The sequence below is a fragment of the Condylura cristata genome, unplaced genomic scaffold (genome assembly GCF_000260355.1).
Source record: "Condylura cristata isolate star-nosed mole 26May11 unplaced genomic scaffold, ConCri1.0 scaffold00023, whole genome shotgun sequence".
NCBI classification, from domain to species: Eukaryota; Metazoa; Chordata; class Mammalia; order Eulipotyphla; family Talpidae; genus Condylura; species Condylura cristata.
The window spans coordinates 5,643,168-5,664,663 of NW_004567124.1; the positions used below are offsets into that span (position 1 = coordinate 5,643,168).

At 50.9% G+C, this 21,496-nt stretch overlaps 1 protein-coding gene across 1 annotated transcript in view; it reads right to left on the bottom strand.

The window, feature by feature from the left end:
• Positions 1–10,502: 10,502 nt before the first annotated feature.
• Positions 10,503–21,496, bottom strand: part of SMAD6 (SMAD family member 6) — a 72,286-nt gene continuing 61,292 nt past the window's right edge. The window contains exon 4 of the mRNA XM_004687648.2: positions 10,503–11,507. Within this exon, the coding sequence (XP_004687705.1) occupies positions 10,966–11,507 (542 nt within the window). The 3' untranslated portion in view covers positions 10,503–10,965. The remainder of the gene's footprint in view (positions 11,508–21,496) is intronic.

Consider the following 21,496-nt stretch of genomic DNA (forward strand, 5'->3'; position numbering starts at 1 on the left):
AAGAATTGCTGGAACAAAGGGCATAGAAATTTTTAAGGCGTTTGATTTCTGTTGAGAAACTTATTTCCTGAAAGCTGCCCCCTGCTACAGTGCCATGAGCATAGACACGGAAGATTTGCCTTGTTTATCTCACTTTATCTTGAGCAATACTTTCCCTATGGAACACTGCTTTAAAATATAATGAGTGAAAAACAATATTTTGCTTTTTTATTGAATCTTGTGTTCTCTAACGAGGTTAAACATATTCTCCTTCTTTTCATGTCCACTCACTCCCGTGGTAGCAGTGAGGTTTTCTACCGAGGTTTTAGATTTTTTTCTTTTTGATTTGCAAGCGCTCTTTACATATTTGCCTTTGTTGTAATTCTATTTATGGTATGTTTTGATGTACAGAAGTTTCCAATTTTCAGAATACAAATATATACATCTTTTCCTTTATAACTTTTTCCATTACTGCTGTGCTTAGAGAGGCCCTTCCCATCCAGAGATCAAAATCATGAACATTTTATTCTAGTTATTTCATGGTTTCATTGTTTTCACATTTTGCAGTCTCATCCATCTGGAATTTATTCTGCTCTATAGTGTGAGGTGAAGATGTAGCTCTTTTCTCCCCTTCCCAATCTCCCCACCATCTCCTTGGTTTATCCAGCACCACTTACTAAGACATCCCCGTCCCTTTCTGGAGGAATTGTGACAGCAGGAAGCCTGGCATTGTGTTGTCACCTCCTGGAGACACTCCCAGTGCTCCAACAATATCTTTACCCTACGTTTACAGAGCACCCACCATTCAGGGCTCTGTGTGGCCTACAGAAACCAGCATCCAAACAAGAGAGAGAAAACAGACTGGTCAACACACACACACACACACACACACACACACACACAGAAAGTCTGAACAGGAGGGACTGTTCTGGGTGCTACGTGGGACTCAGTGGGCAGGGTTTACCTGAGCCAAATGAGAGGATAACTGTTAGGGGATGGGCCCCAGAGAAAAGAACAGATGAGCTGGAGCCCCCCCCAAATGAACATATTAAAGGATACAAAGGCACCCACCCAAAGGAACCTGGCTGGCTGAGAGCTGGGTGGAAGGAGACAATTCTCACCATGTGCCCTTTTGCACATGTGTCTTCTAAAATATATACATTAAATATTCATAAATATCATTTCTTTAAACGAATAGAAGGGAGTCAGACCATTAAGTGGCAGAGTGGGTGAAGGGCATTTAGGAAGAGGGAACAGCGTAAGCAGATCTGGAGACTGAGCACCAAAGCAACACGACTCTGAAGCAAAAGCAACCTCCATGCAAACCCTGCCCCTGTCCCTACCCTCCCATGAGAACTCAGGACAATTACTGCATACCCAAGGCCTCATTTTTCATATCTGTAAAATGGGACTAAAAGGGTTCATGTGGGTGTCCTAGGTGAGTAGTCCACTAACTCATAGATGTTCCGGCATGTGGGAAAGCTTTGTTGGATACATGTAAGCTACAAGGCCAGGACTCCACAGGGAGGAACATTCCAGTAGGATAGTCTAGAAAAGGCACTGTTGAACCCCAAGAAAGGCCCAGCATCCCAGCTGGCAACCTACAGCTCCTGAGGGAGGCCTACCCTGAGGGCCGTATCCTGTTGACATTTCCCACTCTGCTTTTGCTCCATCCCAGGGTTCTAGCAAGGCCCTCATTCTCTCCCCATGTCAGACCACACCAGTGTACACATCAGAAACTCTAATTTCCCAAGCCTTTTCCTGCTCCTGAATTCATTCATTCCCCGAAAACACTCTTGGGAACATCTTCACAGATGAAGTGGGGGCGGACGTGGTAGGGAGGTTTCTGGCTGCTCCACGCTCCTCCCAGCCTCTCAGTCTCCCAGCCAGTGTGCAGAGCCAGGGGTGGGCTGAGTGGCAGGAGACTCATGAAAGAGTCCCAGCACCCCAGATGAGGAAAGCGAGGGGGTAGGACGTGAAGAGCCTTGGCAGGCCTGGCTGCAACTGGGCACCACCACATGACTGTGTGACCTAAGGACATTTCTTGACCTCTCTGAGCTTTTGTTTCTCATCTGTAAAGCAAGCATCGGCCCATGGATGCCCCATGGAATTACTGCTGTGAGCATGAACTAAGAGAACTGGCATATTAATTATACCATTTTGGGAACATCTATGTGCAACCCGTTTTACCTGTTGAGTCCATATTTCAGAGGGTGTTCATCCCCTCAGGGTACCTGAACCTTAGGAGTGGGGAGGGGCAGAATTGAGGTGCTTGCATGAGAGGCTGAAGTGTTGGGGCTATCTTGTTGTCATAACTACTTTATTTAGGGAGGACGAACTGGTTTCCTGGATGCAGGCAGAAGGCACAGTGCTCCTGTGTCAGAGACAACTGCTGTCACTCAGGGCACAGTGGGCAAAGTGAGCGGCATGTTTGTGACACTTTCCTTGTGGTGCAAGGAGAAATGGGCGACGCCTGTACCCTCACAGTAAAGTGGGCACTTTGCAGGAGAGTGAGCTTAGGGAATGCAAACCTTTCAGAATGAGCAGTAAACAATCTTACCCTTGCATGAGACTGGGACACCATCCCTGTCTTCTAAGGCTTTTGGCGATTGTGTATTCCTGAAAATAGTTCAGAGCAAAGGCAATCTTCTGATTGCAAGATTTGTTAGAGACACCCCTGGGAATCCTTTCCCAACCTGACATGCTTCCTCATGTAAGTCTGCAGGGCTCCATGAGGTACAGGACATCCCCATATTCCATATGAGAAAACCCAGGCTCATACCCAGAGGAGACCCACGGATTGTTCGAATTCAGACAGATTAGAAAATGGTGAAGCCAGAATTCAAGTCCATGTCCTCAGGCTTTCAGTTGTCTCCAAAGTTGGCCCCTCCAACCTCATCAGCAACAGTTCAGGCGTAAGAGTAGCCGGAGGATTTAGGGGGAACCTCTCTGTTTAAGCTTGGGTTTCGGAGGCTCTGTGGACTTCAATCCCTAGTACCTCCTCTCTCCCCAAGCACAGAAAATTGAAGAACAGATTCATCTCAAAGGGTTATTTGCCTTCTCCTGGTCACTTGGGAACACGTTCCTGAGGCCTAGAAGCTGCCACAGAAGATGGCTGATGTTATCACCCACTTGGGCCAGCGCCAGGCCAGCCTGCGTCCTCCTTAGAGGAACACCCTGGGAATGTCCAGTCTCAAACTCAGGCAGAGCAACATCCCAGATATGTGGACTGCCTGACAATTCCTCACTTTAACACCCTGTAAGGCTCAAGCTAGCTCTTCTCTAGAAGCCGTGCCAGGGACACCATCAGCATCATGGGATCCTGGCTGTGGGCCCCCGTGGGGTCAGAGGTCCTGGAGGTCAGACCTCAGCTCCCTACCCCACCCTGAGCCCTGGAGAGAAGAGCACCAAGAGCCACCAAGGCCTGTTGCCAGGGAGGACCCGGTGCCTGGGCTGCCAGGGAACCTGCGGTGATTTTGGTGGTCGTTTGAAGTGTTCGGGTCACACAAAGTAGGGGGGGTCTTAAAGAATCAAAATAGTTGTCATGAGAGCCAGGGACAGCAAACATCCTCGCCCCAGGGGTAGAGGAAGAAAGCAAAGGAGCGGGAGGTGGCTGTTCCCAATACACAGGAAAACTGTACTCCCGCTACAAAAACTCATGTGGAGATGTTACATGATTGTGTCAGAAGGTTAAGGAAAGTGCCTCTGGGCCTGTCCAGTGTCCTCCCTCTGAGTCTCCAGCCATCCCTAAAGTTCCATTTTATTCATTGCTTAATGATGAGCTATAGAAAGTGAAACTATTAAAAATAAACATTTCCAATTAATTTGCTGGTTCAAACAAAACTGATGGAAAAAAAAAAAAGCTGGCAACAAACATATTTTTAAAATTCAACAAATGGTAAATGTTACTCATTACCAGCCAGGCCCTGTTCTAACTGCTTGTGAATATTTATATTCACAAACATAAACTCATATAATTGAATCTCCTTAACTGCTCGATGAGGTAGGTACCGCTCTTAACGTCCCTTCGATGAGGAAACGGAGACTCAGGGACCTTCCGTAACTTGCGCAACAATGTCACTTAGCTGAAGGCAGAGCTGGGTCTGGAGTCCCTGGAACTGCTGCAAGATGGGAGGGGGCAGGACAGGAACAGCAGCTCTGGCGCCGGAGAGAATTGGGTGTGACCCTTCCTCTGTGTGACCCTGGGTAACTTGCTTAACCTCTCTGAGCCCCATCTAAAAACAGGACAAGAAATAAATGAGTTAATACAAATAATCTAGCACATAAAACGTCCCTCCAGTGGGCCCTCTCTGGTGGCGCAACGGGTTAGGACGCAGCACTGCAAGTTAGCGCAGCCACTTCTGTGCGAGTTCGATCCCCAGCTCTGGAGGTGAGCCAGATGACATGGCAGACCTCTCCTGTCTCGCCCGCTGCTCCCCTCAGCAGTGTACTTCGTCGATCTACCTGTCCTGCTACCACTCTGTCTCTGGTGAAGCCTCTCACTGACTCTGCACCTCTGGCTTGTACCCAATTCTGTATGCATAAATAAAGAAATCTTAAAAAGAAGAAGAAGTGCTGTTTCTCAGGGTTCTTTAAAAAAAAAGTCTGTCCAGCAGAAATAACTGCTGTTGCAACAAAGGAAGACTTGTGACTAGCTGTGATTCTGACTCCTCTTAGCAAGTCCAATATGAGAGTCCACTTTAGCTGGCTCCTTTGCTGGTAAGACTTTGGGGTAAATCGTAGGGACTCTCTAGAGCCAAAGGGCAGCATCAAGCTGTGTAGAGATGTCCATTGAAAGGACACCTCTCATTTTCAAGGGGAAGCCCAGGGCTGTCTGGACAGATCTTAGAGTCCAGTGGCAAATGGCAATGAAACCCAATGCATGGGCTTCCTGCCAGGACATCAAATCAAAAATGTCTCCTCTGCTCCTACCAGAGACTCCCAGTCTCATGTTCAGAAGTCCTGGGAACTTATCTATACTTCAAGAGCTTCTCTGGGACCTGCTTTGAAACAGTTGGCAGAGTTACAAAGCCACTAGCCCCTTGCCCTGGCGAGGGCCAGCACGGGTCACCGCCGCCCCAGCACCCCCACCAAGCGGGCCACAGAGACACACATCTGTAAGGTTTCAAAATCCCAGGGTGAAGAATTTTAAAACTTGCCTTCATTTGCCTTTTATTAAAAAGTACAGGGAACTCGACAGTGTGGCTGTACTCAACGCCACAGATGGTACACTTAAAAGTGGCAAAAATGGAAAATTTTATCTTCTATTTGACACCATTTAAAGAACACGGGAAGATGAAAGGTTCTAGGGATGGAAAACGAGGATGGCACAAATGTATTTAATGTCACTGAAAGTCTACTTAAAAATGGATATGTGTGTTATGTATATTTTAGCACAATTAAAGGAAACGAACACCCTCCCTCCCCGACCCCCTCACCGCTCAGCTGTGTTGCTCAGGCAGATGCTTCTTCACAGGAGCCTTGGCCACTTTTCTGCAGGCCGCTCCCACCTGCCCCAGCCCTGCTAAGTGACCCTCCCTAGCGCCCTGTCCTCACTGGGCCTCGGTACTTGATAACTACAGAACGAGATCAACTCTAAACGGCTTCCCAGCTGGGACATTCTCTAAGTCTATGTTCTAAATCATTGAAAGGACACCTCCCCAAACCGGGAATTCTTGCCCCCCCATCCTCCTGAGGGTGCAGAATAAGGTTGCAGGATCTGAACCTCCAGAGCCCCGGATCTGGGGGGGGGGGGTTTGGAGGGTGGGTGGTGGGAGAGGGTGGGGGTTCTTAGAAGCTTGTTAGGAAAAGCCAGCTGGGGGTTGCCATGGAGACACAAACTACTAATAAACATACCCCCCTCTGGATGCCTGCTTGGCCATTTAGAGTTTATAAAACACACCCACATCCATTACCTCTGTGACCCTTTCATTCCACAAACATCCAGGGAGCCCATCCTCTGCCCGGCGCTGGGTTGGCCCAGGGCCATGGGGACAAATGGGACATGAGGCATCTCTGGTTTCCAGAAGATTCCCTGGAGGACAGAGGGGGCAGTGGTGTGCTTAGAGCTTGGGTTAGGCAGTTGGATGTGGTAGGAGGAGGGAGCAGCTTGGACAAGGAGAAGAGAGAGAGAGAGATCCGAGTGTGGCTTTTGAGGGGAGATGGCCAGGTAGAAATGGGGCAGAGTCAGATTCCATCAGGGCCTCATAAGAAGCACTTTATCTTGAGGGCCTCAGGAGTCACTGAAAAGCTCCCATCACAAGGAGGAGGTGAGATATCAGATTTGGGTGTAGACCATCATTTTGGGTAGAGGGTAGCCCCATGGAGAAGCCTCAGCAACTGCCCATGAGGGTCCCTGGTGGTCCGGACTAAAACCCCCAATGGGTCTTTACTTTTTCACTGAGGAATCAGGTTCACACAGGTCAGGTGTTTGCCCAAAGTCATGAATTAAAGGGATCTGGATGTGAGTCTTCATGCTTCCTCAACTCGAAGAAGTGACTCTCAGACTCCCAAAGAATGCTAGTGAGCACCTGCTATGTACTGAAAGTATGGTTCAGAATACCTAACTTGTGTTAATTCATTTAGTCTTCCCAATAATCTTCAGAGATAGGGACTATTTATTGTTATTACTCAGGTGAGGAAACTGAGGTACACAATTTGCCTCAGGTCACATAGCTGGTAAGTGGCAGAGTCAGGATTAGAAGAAGACAGCTGCAGCTTTAAAGCTACCCTGCCCCTTGCAATGTGTGTGCAGGGAAGGGCACCTCCAGGACCTTGAGGTGCTGTTGGGGGACTAGGCAGGGGAAGGACCATGGAGGTGTGAAGCACCAGGAGTCTCCTGAGGTGAATAGTGCGTGTGTGTGTGCAGTTGAGGCACTGATAGAATCTAGCCTGGACTGAGGAAAAAGTCAGACCCAGAGTCCTGAGACCTGAGTTTTAAGCTCAACTCTGACCTGAAATTGCTGTGTGACCTTAGGCCTCTCACAGACCTCTCTGAGCCTCAGGTTTTCTCACTATGACATGAACTCAGACTCCAGGTTTTCTTTCTGCTTCTCTCACTCTTAGGAGGACTACCCCACAAAGCAGGGTAGGGAGGGCCTTAGAGGCAGGAATGGGCTGTGGAATAGGTAGAGAGCCAACTGACCCTTCTCCAAAAACCTAGTCAATTGTAGGTAATATCCCCTGCCCCACCCAACACACACACACACACACACACACACACACACACACACCTGAATTTGAGTTTAGGGGCAATGAACTCCACCTACTTCTTTTCCCAGGCCTACTGGGACCAGGCTCCCACCACATTCTCCAGAGACGTGGCCTTGTTTAGAAAATGTATTCTTTGGAGTCTGAGTCACCATTCCTGGGTGGTCGGGGGAAACCACAGTTACTGTAAGCACCATGACTGGAGAGGAGCGAAGATGGTGAGTCTGCCATGGATTGTGACCCCCGCAACGCAGCCATGTCTGAGGCTTGGTTTCCTCGTCTATAAACTGAGAGTCTAGAACTGGAGTCTCAGACCCCAGGAATAAAGACCCTAAGAACTCAAGGACCTAAGGAGTCCTCAGCTTCAGAACAGGGCAAGCCTAGGGAGCAATGGGGCTGGTTGAGTTCGATGTCCCTGGATCTCCAGATTCATCCAGCCCTCAGGCTTGCACATCCCCTAGGGCAGGCCTATTCCCACAAAGCCTCAAAACCAGCATGTGGGTGGGAGCCCCACAGGCTGGCTCCATCTGAGATAGAAGGCTTGTTCTTTTCCCAGGAAGCTTGGGTGAGACACTGATAGAAATACCATTTTCTCCACCTGTGAAAGGGAAGTGAGGAAGCTCCCTGCCAGGGGAGCTCAAATGAGGTCAAATGCATAAAAGGTGCTTAGTTTGTAGTAAGGACCCGTGTATCTCAGACCAGAGGGTGACAGAGTGCGGGAGGGATGGGAGTCTTGCTGGGAGGGGGACTCAAAGGTTTTCCCTGAAGGACAGTGGTTGATGAAGTTTAACTCCAGAAGGAATCTGCCAGAGCGGGCACCCTCTGAGGACCTAGGAGACTGGAAAAGGATATTAATGGGGTTTCCCTGATGGTACAAGGGATTAAGTTATAGCACTATGAAGCTCTTTGCAGCCATTGCAGCACAAGTTCGATCCCCAGCCAGGGAGGTGACCCACATGGCAGAGCAGAACTCCTGTCTTGCCTGCTGCTCCTCTCCGCAGAGTACTTCAGTCAATTTGCCTGTTCTGTCTCCCACTCTGTCTCTGGTGAATCCTCTCACCCTCTGCATCTCTGGCCTGGCCTGTACCCCAGTTCTTGTATGCATAAATAAATAATTTAAAAAAAGATATTAACGGTTGATCTGAGCAGAGTGGGCCTTGTGGAGGGAGACAGGAAGCCAGGGTCACATTCCAGCATCTGAGATTAGACTGGGTCTCAGTCTCCTCATCCATAAAATGGGCCTGTCACTCTCTGGCCCTCTTGCTCCCTGATGGAGAATTATGAGCATCCCTTCTGGGGCCAGGCACTGTGGGATGGCAGGCTATCTCCTCAAAAGACAAGGAGTCCCTCTCAGGACATTGGCATTGGGGGTACCTCGCTGGGTGGTGCAGGTGTCAAGCACCTGCTGGGTGCTTGACCTGGGGAGCATCTCTACAAAGATCCTACTTCTCATTACCTCCACTCAGAAACCAGCCCAGTGTACTTCCTGTCTGAGCTCTGCCTTCTATTACTAACTGCCACTATGCACTGATTAGAAGTACTTGCTCCCTTCTTCCTATTTGTACCTTCTTCTGAGGTGGGCATAATGTCATCCCCTTCTTAACGTGGTTACTGAAGCACCTTGAGAAGTCTCAGGTCATTCTAAGTGGCAGAGCCTGGATTTGAACTCAGCAGGCAGGCTCCAGAATGAGTGTTGGAAGACCTCCTGTCCTGCTTTCTGCGATTCTTTGCAGGGGATGCCTCCATGTTTCTGCCACTAGCTTGGCATCCTTTATTTGCTCCTGCCACCAGTGAAGACCAGACTTGAAGCAGATCCCTCCTCAGAGGCCTGCCAATTCCTCTCCTCAAAACCCATGGGAGCCCCTACACCCCATCTTGCCTGTCTCAACTGAAAACGCTTATCCCATCTTGCCTGTGCATCCTGCTAACTGCCGGAGCCCAGGCGCCCCCCACACTGGCATCCCACTAAGAAGACATTAGAATATAGCCCCCTGAGGATCTTCAGGGTAGGGGTCCAGTGCAGGGTACCTTGTGTGTGTGGCTAGCACTCAGTGGTGGCCAGCTCAAGGAGAAGGGAGCCTTGCTCTGGGGACAGGATCAGCAGGGTGAGTAATGAATTTCTTAGCAGTTGGCAAATGACTTTGGGAAATAAAGTGAAATGTGTAATTCTCGGAGGACAGAGGTCGTGAGCCCATCTCTTAGCGTTCATTCTCGCGTAGCCCCTCCCATCAGAGCGAGATCAACAATTTGGCAGAGGTGATGGCGTGTTACTCCTGAGATAAAATTATAAAGATGGCAGCCTCACTCTCGACTCCACTGCTTGGAGGGAAGCCACGTCACGAGTAGCCCAATGGAAAAGGCTACGTGGCCAGGAACTGAGGCCTCCAGCCACCAGCCATGTGAGGGAGCTTGGAAGTGGCTCCTCCAGCCCCAGGGAAGCTCAGATGACGGCAGCCCTGGCCGACAGCTCGACTGTAACCTCACGAGACCCTGAACCAGAACCGCCCCGATAGGCTGCGCCTACATTCCTGAACCATAAACTGCGTGAGATAATAAATGTTAGTTGTTTCAAGCTGCTAAGTTTTAGCATAATTTATTATGCAGCAATAGATAATACACAGGACTTCTCAGAGCATTGAATGTGCTCATGTAGGTAGATAGACAACGTAACATCCCCCTTAGTTATTTGGCTAAGAAGCTCTTTTAGGAATTTTCTGAAGAGAGAAAATGGACTTAACATGGTCCTGCTCCTACAATGAGATGTCACATCTAACCAAATCTGTCCCACGAGCCAGGACTTGACCCTTCCAGGACCTCAACTTTTCCCTTTTATCAAGTAGAAAGAAACTACCTGTTTTTGGCAAAAATCATGACAATAGCCCTGCATGGGTAGGTTCCAAGCACTTGGGGGGGGGGGAGGTAGGATATGGGAGAGTAGCTTGTGGGTTCTACAGGTAGTAGGTGGGCCCAAAGCCCACATCATTATTTCTTCCTCAGGCCATTTTCCTTTCTGGTGAGAAAGTGTCTTCTAGCTGATGCACAGTTCAGATTTGGGAGGTGTGCGGTGCCTCCCCAGGTCAGACTGGGAGAGCTTATCCAGGCTGGATGGTCCATATACTGCCCCCTGCCTCTGTCCCATCCCATGGTCACACCACAGCCATGTATAGGAAGGAACAGAAACTGCTCTGACCTTCCATTTTTCAATTAGATTCCTCTACCTTCTATGGGGTAAAAGACTCAGATCAACTTTCAGGGACCTGATGGGTCAGAAACCCTGCATGTCCCTCTTTGTTAAAAAGAAGACAGTTTTAAATAATAAAACTAGAATGCGGAATACTTTATTATCAACGAGTGACTGGTATTAGCTTTTAGTCTGGGCATTAATATTTCCAAAACCATACACCAAACCCAGGTTTTTACACCTAGCTCTGCTGTATCATTTTCTTAAAAAAAAAAAATAATAATAATAATAAAGAGAAAGAAGGAAAAGAAAGAAAATATATCTGTATTGAAAGAATTATAAGCCAAAGTGCGTCTTTCTTGTTTTGTCCATATACACACATTGCACCATACATAAATAATTACATTGTAAAAATGACTCCATAATTACAAGTATAATATATATTTCCATATAATATATAAAACTTTATATTAAATCTAGGTAGATGATATTTGGGGAGGGGTCGTCCGTCGGGGCGGAGTCTGGGCACTGGCCCCTCTCGCGGCCGGGCAGCTGGGGGTGGCTCCGCCGGCTGCCCCTGCGTGCCAGGGCCGCCGCTATCTGTGGTTGCTGAGGAGGATCTCCAGCCAGCAGGGGCAGGAGGTGATGAACTGCCGGGAGTAGCAGGGCCCCCAGCCCTTGGCGAAGCTGATGCGGACGCTGTTGGGGTCATAGGGGCCGTCGGCAGCGTCGGGCTCGGACGCGTGCTGGAGCTGGCCGGAGCGTTCAAAGTCGAACACCTTGATGGAGTAGCCAGGGGGCACCTTGCGCACGACCAGGGCGCGGCCTCCTGGCGCGTCCAGCGTCGGGGAATTGACGAAGATGGGGTGCTCGCCCCGGTTGTAGGCCCACACGCCGTCGGGCTCCTTGCTGAGCAGGATGCCGAAGCCGATCTTGCTGCGCGTTCGACGCACCGACTCGCTGCGCTGTTCCAGGTTGAGCTGGCCCAAGCAGAAGCCGCTGCCCTGAGGTAGGTCGTAGAAGATGCTGACGGCCTGGTCGTACACCGCGTAGAGGCGGCCCACACGCGTCCGGTGCTCCCAGTATGCCACGCTGCACCAGTGGCTCGGCTTGGTGGCATCCGGGGACATGCTGGCGTCTGTGGGGCAAGCACAGGGCACCCGGGTGTTATTCAGGGTGGGGAGGTTGGTGCTAGAGGGGAGCCGCGGCAGGACTGCTGCCTGGATGGCCTCTGGCATTCAATAGACTTGCAAGCACCAGCGTGCCAGGTTATCGTCAACACAGCAGGATATGCACCCCCCTGCCCCCTCACACACACACACACACTCCCACACAAAAGAGAACAAAGATTGGGGACCTACAGCGAAGGCAAGGCACCCACTGTGTGCTGTGGATGTGCAAACATGAGCCTGACCAGGGGCTCTTACAAGCTGTGGGGGAGAAGGCTCCTCACACACCCAGGAGGGAGGAAGGGTGAGCCCCTAGGGCGTGTGCCTTACTACTCCACACCTGACCTCACAGGCTTCTCATGAGCCCTCTGCGGGGAGGCCACCTCCCCCTCATTTTACAGATGAGGATCCAATCTGCAGGATACCAGTAAGCCCCAAGGTCACATGGCACCAAGTGGCATGAGGCGGTCAGTACAAGCCTCAACATGAGCAGAGTGGGTTACGCTACTAGGGGGTACGAATCCCCACTCAGAGGGGACTGGGGCACAGGAAGCTAAGCGGGGTTGGTCCTCAGGCTCCCGTCCAGCCCATTCCTGTGGTAGCCTTGTTGTCAGTAAGGCTGCCTGACTGCTCATTTCTCCTCTGTGAATATTACGCTGAGTTTCCCAGGAATTCCCCTTCTCTCCCCCCCCGACCCCCCGCCCCAAGCCCCTGAGTTAGGCCTGTTGGCAGGATGTGCAGGTTTTTACCAGAACTGCAGCCGCTTCTGTGACAGAGAGGAGCTGAGGGTACCAAGTGCTAAAGAAACTCCCTCTTCAAAAGTTCTGGAGCTAGCCAGGCTTCCCAAGTCTGCTGGTCCTCTCAGGCCTCAGTTTCCCTACAGACAGTAGAGGAGAGGCGCGCTCCACTCCAACTGGCGGGCTCTCTACCTGCCTGGCTGAGTTTTAACGATTTCCCAAGATCAGACCTAAGACCGCACAGAGGCTGCCCTGGTGCGTGGCCAGCTTCTCAGATCCTGCAGCCTGCCATCTGTCTCTCGTTGGAACAGGCAGCTCTAAGAAACAGGTGGGCGTCTGGGATTGCCCAGTGAGGTGACATGCCTACTCCCGCACTGGCCCTGACTGGGGCTTTGACGCAAGAGACAAGTCCAGCTGGAGGTCTGAGGAAAACAAAGCCGGGTGCTTTATGGCTCAGCCTCTCCAGGAGAAGCAGATCAAAGTCCTACCAAAGCCCAGGAAGAAAATACTGTTAACAGCTTCATTCAGGAGGTTGGGTGAGACCGGCTCTGTCTGCCTTCAGCCCAGCCCTGTCTAGAGGCCCTGGAGAAGCAGGGTGACAGGGCCCCTGTGCCCTCTTATGCTGGCGGCCTGGGGCTGGCTCTGCTGTGGCCTTGAGTTGGGAACAGTCCCACGGGCGTGTCTGGAGGTGAGGTCTCAGCCTCAGGTTCCCACAGCAGCCTCCAAACAGTGTCATTTTGCCACCATGTCACCATCCCTGCCCCCTGACTTCAAATGCAATTTGAAGAGGCAATACTAGCTCACTCTGGGTGATTGAGCTTCAGGCACTCGGTCAGTTCCCAGTCTGGAATAGCCAGAGCCGTCGTCTTTCCTTTTCACCCACTGACCCAGCCCCAAGACTGGGGGCCCCCAAGAGCCAGAGAAGCAGCCCCATCTCAGCCTGGTAATAAAGCACAAGCATCAACATTCTTACCAAGCAGCCAGAATCCCTGTAGTGTGCCCCAAGTGCAGAACTAGGGACTTGAGCAAATGCTCCAGGGATATGCTGGGCATCCCTGAGGGGGGCCCTTCCGTACCTGGGCCTTCTCCCAAACCCTTCATTCACCTGTGACCACCTGGTTTCACAGGAAGGAAAGTGAGGACTGGAGGTGCCCTAACAGGTTGAGGGGACAGAGTACTGGAGTACCTATCCTCCCAGCAGAACCCTCTCACCACAGAAATCCACATGTGCCCAAAGATCTCTCCTTTGCTAAGTTTCTGTTTCTCTATCTGTGACCACAACTGCTCTCATGGTCTATGAGTCCTGGAGGTGACATTACCCACAGCTGATGAGTCATAGCCTCCCACCCCTAGGACTCACTCTGCACAGCCTCCTGGAGGGAGGGATTACTGCTATCCCTTTCACAGATAAGGCTCAGAGAGGGCCACCCAGCCATAAAGCAGAGCTCTGCCCCAGGGCACAGAAGGCAAAGCGCATGTGTGTGGGGGCTGGCAGGGAGAGGGGAAGTCCTGTTTCCCTCTCCTCAGTCCTTCCCCCACAGACAAGCCAAATGTCCCCCATCATCTACCTCCACCTCAAGACCCATGTCCCTGGCCTTGCCCCAGTGTCCCTCAAGGAGCTGGTATCTTGGAGCTGGGTTATGAACCTCAGAGTGCCCTAGGGCCCAGGCTGCACCAGGCGCCTGGCTCAGGAATGCTGCCAAGTCTTACAAATTCCAGGAGACAGACTGCTGCCTCTGGGACCTCTGCCCTCTCCCTCCTGGGCGCCCAGTCTTCACTAGGCCCCTCCCTTGGCCTGAACAGGAGTCTGTTCCAACGGTCGATGGTCGGTGCCCCAGGCTGGTCTAATTTGGTCCTAACTGCTTCTTGCTATAAAGATACAGGCTGGTCTTGTATCTTGGAGGAAGGGATCTCCAGGAGGAAGGGATCAGCTTCAGTCCTCCTCAGTGTGCCTGCCCCAAGACTGCATGTTCACCCTGGGGTGCTCTTAGGACACACCATAAGGGAGGGTGGGAGGAAATAAAATATATCCTAGTATCTTTGCACTGCCCTGCTGGAATCCTGACCAGCAGGTGAGGTCAATGGCCAGGCCCTAGACTTAGGTCTCAGGTCTGGTCCCAAGAGCAACCCACCAGGAGAACTACTGTCAAGCTGGGGCCTCCCAGTCCTCAGCCAGCTCTCAGAGTCTGGGGTTCCAGAATTTGAGGTACTACCTGGCATCATCTGGCCCAGGGAGCCTCAAAACTTTGGGCTTACACTAACAACTTGCTTCCCCCCCCCCCATCAGAAGGGGTGGGAATGACATAGAATGACTTGTGTTTTATTTTGTCATGTATAGACTTTTAAAAGCTCTAATTACTGTCTATTATTTCTAGCACAAAATGAAAGTGAATCTTGATAGTAATGCTAGAACCTAAATTAGAAATTTTAAAGTCAACACATTAGATTATAAGAAATTCTTTTATGTTGCCTTTTCTTTCTCTCACGCTGGACCCATGAAAATTAGTCTTGAGATTGCAGGTGGGCACCACCAGACAAGTCCAATGTCCTTGCCCCTCAGAGATGGTGCCTTGGGGCTGCAGCATGATTTATCCAAGGACACAGAGCAGTATGTAACAGAATTGGGAATAAACTCCAAATTCCTAATCTAACACTTGGCATGCGATCCAAAAGGCTTTCAGAGTGAGACAGACCTAAACTCAATTACTGACTAGACGTGTGGCCGAGGACAAGCTCCAGAACATCCCTAGCCCTCAGTCTCCCGATCTGTAGAATAGATTTATTCATAATCAAGTGCTTCATTTACACAATCATTCTTTGGATTTTCTGGCACTGGATCAAGTGGGTGCAGCAGAAAGAAACAGCTTGTCCTAACCCTTCAAAGGCCAAGCTCCTTAGGGAGTTGGGGGTGATGACCTGCAGTTAACCCCCATGGGAGGTTACCACAGGACAGTGGATGGTTATGCCTTTTGCAAACGGTAAAACACTTTATAAATGTTAAAAGTTTAGCTCCTGAGTTGAAAGTGATAAAAGGAAGCACGAAGAACTGAAAAACAGTATTTCTAGATCAGAGAGGCGCTCTGCTGTGGCACTGTGTATCGGATCTCAGGAGTGTGCCGACACAAGCCGACATGCTCGCTGTGAGAGGACAGGCACCCGCATACCCATACCTAGGGGTCCCTCTGCACACCCCACAGCTGCAGAGCCCCATTCCACCCTCTACGCTGCTTGTCTGCAGCCTGGGTTGCAGGGCACGAGGAGCAGTCTCTTGCGGAGGATCTTATTCTCTCTGTGGCTCCAAGGCTGTGGTCCCGCCATCTCCCACAGCCATCAGCCTAATTAGGAACCAGCTCCTTAATTGCAAATAAATACCGGGGAGTCAGACCCGAGTGAACAACATCAAAGATGACCGCACTCTGACCGAAACTCCTGCTCACTACCCCCTGCTCGGGGCCTGGCCTAGTTCCCAGCCAGTCTCCAGGGCCTGGCAGGGAGGGTTCCGGAAGGAAGAGGGAGGAGAGGTGAGTCTGGTGCTGTGTTCTGGGGTGGATCAAGCAAAGAGAACCGGCCAGGAGTTCATCTCCCTTCTACAGGCCTCAGTTTTCCCATCTGAAAATGAGCTCTACTTTTCTCTGATTCGGTAGAAGTTCATAGCAGTTCTAGGCATAACCATTCAATCTGGAAAGCAGCTCAGATAACCATCAACAGAATGGATGTTAAGGAATGTATGTTTTCTTTCTCCCCAAATTCTTACGTTGAAATCCTAACCACACGCTAGGTGGTACTGAAAGGTGGGGGGCTTTGGACGTGATTAGCTGTGAGGGTGCAGCCTTTGTGAAAGAGATTAGTGCCCTCATTGAAGAGACCCCAGAGAATTCTCTTGTCAAGAGGACCCAGTGAGAAAGTGGCCACCTATGACCCAGCCAAATTTGCTGGTGCCTTGATCTTGAACTCCCCCAATCTCCAGAGCTGTGAGAAATGGTGTTCTTTAAGCCATGCAGTTTATGTATTTTCTTAAAGCAGTCAAGCAGTGAGAAAATGGATAAACAGACACAAGGTACGTCTATATAATAGAACACAACTCACCAATAAAAAGGGACAAACTGCTGAAACATATAATGTGGATGAATCTCAGTTGCAAGGTGCTCAGGGAAAGAAAATGGACACAGAAGAAGAAGATGCTGCTTACTTCCATTTATATGAAATTCTTGAGTAGGCAAAACTAACCTATGCTGATAGGAATCAGAAAAGGGATTCTCTGGGTGTGGGGACAACTGGGGAAGGGCACCGGGGAACTCTCTGGGGCAATGCTGTGTTTGACCCTTGATTGGAATAGTGAGACTCTGGTGTACTCATGTCAGACCTCACCACCTGTGCCTGGTGTACTCATGTCAGACCTCACCACCTGCGCCCGTAAGGGCAGTGGTCTGAGCCCTTGAAAGAATTAAAAAGAGCGCACTGCTAGGCCAGCTCCCTGTGGCTGTGGGCTGTCCTCAGCAGGGCTCCACAGTGGCTCAGGGGACAGCCCCGTTGTCTCCCAGGCACCCACATTCCTGCCACCAGAGGGTGGTGGATGCCTGTGGTGGGCAGGAGGCCACTGGCCTGACAACAGGCCCTGTCCAGTGCACAGACCCAGTCCTCTGGATAGTCAGCATTCCTTCCTCGTGACCTCTCTGCCCAGTGAGGGTACTGGGAGCCAACCATGTAATTTTGTGGGGGTCCTGGGGAACCAAGGGGGCCAACTGAAGTCTGGGGGAGGCAAAGAGGGCTGAAATCCCAAGAAAAGCTTTTGGCTTCCTTGAATCAGCAGTTTTCTGTCAAAACAAAGGGCAGGGAGATTCTGTGTGCTCCCCTGTGGGCTGGTGCACTTGCAGTGCAGGTTACTTTCCTTATGAGTCCCTATTTCCCATTTGGCCAAACTGCCTGAACCCTGCCAGTCTGTGAAGAAAGCTAGAAATGTGCCAGGGGTGAATGTCTCCACCATTTCAGACACCCTAAAAGAACTAGACATGAAGGCTCAGAGATTTCACAGGGCCTGACCCCAGGTCCCCTGGCCCCTGGGGGCCTGGCAGGGCCCTTGCACGTTTTTTAAAAAAGGCTTTGCTGCTGGCTGGGCCACAGTGCCAGCCTCTCATGGGGCTGGATGAAAAGGACCGTGCCGCAGTAAGCATGAAGCAAGGGCAAACAGCCAGACCTCACCGGGAGATGGGAAGGAAGACTAGGAAGCCCAGAGACGTTCAGTGACTTGCCCAGAGTCACCCAGCACACTGATGACAGTCAGAGAGGAGCCCAGTGCTCTTTTCTTCAACTCCCCATTCACAAGAGCCAAGTGGGGGCCTCCGCCCTCCTGGAAAACTCCTTTCTTCTGTCCTATGTCATGCCTGTGGCTTCAAGTTCCAGTCCAACCGGCAGCCTTTTCATCTGCAGCTCCCAGGCCTGGGAATAATTATGTGGCCCTGCATCTGGTTAACCTAACACCCCTTTAAAAGCCATGTTTGCCCATTAGATAAGTAGTTTTTGTTATCAAACTTAGGAAGAAAAAAGGAGTTTCCACTTAACCTTCCTTTGTCATTTTTAAGCTACAGAAATGGCTTCAGGTTTTGCAGCAAGTCCAGAGATGCAGCATTAATTAGAGGCTCTTCTGCAACCCCCACCTCTGTTAAGGGAGGGGGAGATCGGTCCTTTATGCACTGGGCTCTGGCAGTAAAAGCAGAAAAGGAATGTACACGGGACCATGTTAATGGTCAACAGCTTAGACCAAGCCTCTCTGCTGAACTCTTTCCAAAAGCAGGGCCCAGCTGACAGGAGTTTCCTCTTATCCCCTCCCACCCCCCTCCCCACCCCCCACCTCAGCTCCAGCACCTTTGGCTCCTGGAGGAAGCCAGGCTTCCAACAGGAAGTTCCTAATCGGTCATTACATCACGGGCGGTCTGGCCACCGCCACAGCCTGTACCAGGCCCACCTCAGGGCTCTCTTGGCTGCTGACCTCTGGGGCCAAGGACTGTGCTGGCCACCACTATCCAGACAGCCAATCAGCTGCTTTGCTCAGGCGTTTTTGCCCCCACCCCAAGACAGGAATGAGATGGGCCTATGAAGGGAGATTGTCAGCAAAGGGAGCAGGGAGGCCAGGAAACACAGTCCGTGTGCTGAAATCCATGATTTTGCAGATGCCAAACCAAGGCCCAAAGCGGTGAAGCGACTTGCCGAGGTCACAGGAGAAATCAGCAACTGGGCTCGGACGTGTCGGGTGTCTCCCGACAGGCTGGGTCAAGAGCCTGAGCCTGGACCCAACGCTGCCTGCAAGTGCACTCAGCTCTTCTGACTCACCAGCTGTGAAATCCTGGGAAGGGACTACACCCCTCTGGACTTCATTTTCCTAATGTGTCGAATGGGGATGCAGTCGGTACTTACTTTGTCAGGTGATTAGGATTAACTTCAAGTGTGCCACAGAAAACAGCTATGACTTTTTTTTTTTTAAGATTTATTTATTTATTCATATAGAACTGGGGTACAGGCCCAGAGATGCGGAGGGCGAGAGGATTCACCAGAGACAGAGCGGGGAGCAGAACAGGCAGATCCATGAAGTACACTGCTGAGGGGAGCAGCGGGCGGGTCAGGAGAGGTCTGCCACGCCATGTGGTCACCTCTGGAGCAGGCGGGAATTGAACTCATGCGGAAGTGGCTTAAGCTTCCCAGTGCTGTGCTTTAACCCGCTGCACCACCAGGGAGGGCCCACAGCTATGACTATTTTAACTAAGACTACCACCATACAGCCTTAACTCGATAGCATGTGCACAAATGACTTCATAAATTGACTCAGTCTGTATATAGCTCATAAGGGCCTTCACATTAGGTAATACTCTACAAGATTAGATGTGCCAATGAAGTTGAGAATGAAGGGGAAATCATAATAGTAGTAGCAGTAATAACATAATAAGCCAGCCAACTTCTAATGAACCTTTACCAAACACCAGGCACAGTGAAACACATTTTAAATGTACTATCTCGACGTACGGGTAATTCTATCAGTCATTCCCAGTTTAAGCTGAAGGAACCAAAGCCAGGAAAGTTAGGTTGTGTGGTCAGAGTCCTCAGTTAGGAAGCTGCAAAGCTGGGATTCGGCTTATGGTATACCGAGGCGTAGAGACAGGGACAGGCTACTCCCCGGTTGTAGTCTGTGTGCTGTAAAACCTCAGGATGCAGGTAACAGCACAGGACAGCAGCCATTCGTAGCCATGCGAAGAATGCAGAGGGGGCACTTAAAAGGGGTCCTCTGAAGGGCTGTGGCAATGTGGGACCCACTTGCCCCTGACAAGCTGCCTGGACAGTTGGAAGGGCTTTCAAGTGCAATGCCTGCAACAGCCCTCTGCAGCCCTCCCATGCAGCCCTGCAAACACATTCACGCCTTGGTTTTTTTCTTTTTTAAAGATTTATTTATGAATACAGAACTGGGGAAGAGGCCAGAGGTGCAGAGGCGGTGAGAGGCTTCACCAGAGACAGAGTGGGGAGCAGAACAGGCAGACTGACAAAGTACACTGCTGAGGGGAGTAGCGGGCGGGTCAGGAGAGGTCTGCCACATCATGTGGGTCACCTCTGGGGAGGGGATCGAACTCATGCTGAAGTGGCTTTAGCTTCTTAGTGCTGCGCTTTAACCTGCTGCACCACCAGGGAAGGCCACATTCACTATTTGGTTTTTAAGTATAGTTTCTCCCACATCCTCCCACTACCCCCCAAAACATGTGAGCATTTTCTAGATGGGCTGCGATAACGAATGGTGGCCTTGGAAAAGGGCTGCTGACCCTGGCAGGAGAGGTGCTGGGGGCTCTGGGCTCCTCAGCCATTCTCTCTTTGAACCTCCCCAAGTCCAGGAGATTAGAGTCATCCCCAAGTTGAAGAGGCCACACAGCAGCACAGCACAGCACAGCTCAGGAATCCAACTGGCTGGGCTGACGCGAGCTGGGTACTGGCATCTTTAGCTCCCCCTCCACAAGCTGGGTAAGAGGGATGAGGGTCTAAGGACCGTCAGTGGCCACCCAGTTGGGATGTAACCAGCCCTCTCTAGGGAGCGGTCAGAGAGGCCCTGCAAAAGAGGCCTTTCTTTCCACTTTGGCGCCCTGATCCCAGCCTGCTTGGCCCCAGTCTCTGGTGGAACAAAGTAGCAGCCTGACCCGAGGTGGGTCAAGTTTCCATTCTTTTATCTCATGAAGTATTCAAGCAAATCCTGAAAAGATGAACTCATCTTGCAACCTTGACATGAACGAACTTACACCAGGGCCCTAATCCACAGGTCTGTTCAGCATCGCCTCTGGCTTCCCCAGGGCCAAGCAGGCCCACCCGGCCTGGGGGGCAGGGGAACTGGCTGGGGAGGACCTGCCAGGGGCCCCTTCTGTCGCCATCCCATCTCCCCCACCACCTAGAAAGATTGTCCTGGGTGCCTATGCCCCAGTGCTCTGTTCCAAACTCCCTTCTTTACACTCAGCAGGCTGCTGAGAGCCACAGAGGCTGGCCTGAGCTGGCTCTCCATCAGAGCTGATCCATCAGGCTCTGTACCAGAAACACCACCACCAGCCCAGTCCAGCCTCCTAAGAGAAACACCCGCCACCTTTTCTTTAAAGAAAAAGGCCCAAGGAAGCACGGTGGGGAAACCACTCAGAATCCTGGCAAGGAAATGAGTCCCGGGTGAGAGAATTCTGGTTCCCCTCAAGCCCCAGGAGGAACAGGATGATAAGCAGCTTATAAAATCAGCCACAGTTTTCAAGAAGGAACCAGTTTCTGCAACAAAAGCCTCTGAACTTTGCTCCCATTCCAAGTCCTCTTTGTTTTATCAAAGTCAGACTGAGTGAGTTTGTCTGTTTTCCAACCCAGAGACCCCCTGGGGTGGGGAAAGTCTTGCTTTTTGGGTATTGCCCTGCAAAGATTCTAAAATAACACAATTTGTGCGAGATAATGTAGCTGGGTAACTAGGTCCCCAAGAAGAAGTGGTGGTTATGAGAAGGGCAGAGACCTCCCAGATCTGTCCTGTGGGATGGGAGAATTCCTGAATTCGCACACAAACAAGGCCAGACCCTCTCTGGTCTCTCTCCAGGGTTGTTGCTGAGTTTGGACTTTCAGATTCAGCTTTAAGCACCAAAGTTGACTAATTCACCTAACCCTGGCATAAATCTGAAGCCACGGAAAACAAAGCACCCTTTGGGGGTTCAAATGGGGACAGTTTGGGCATG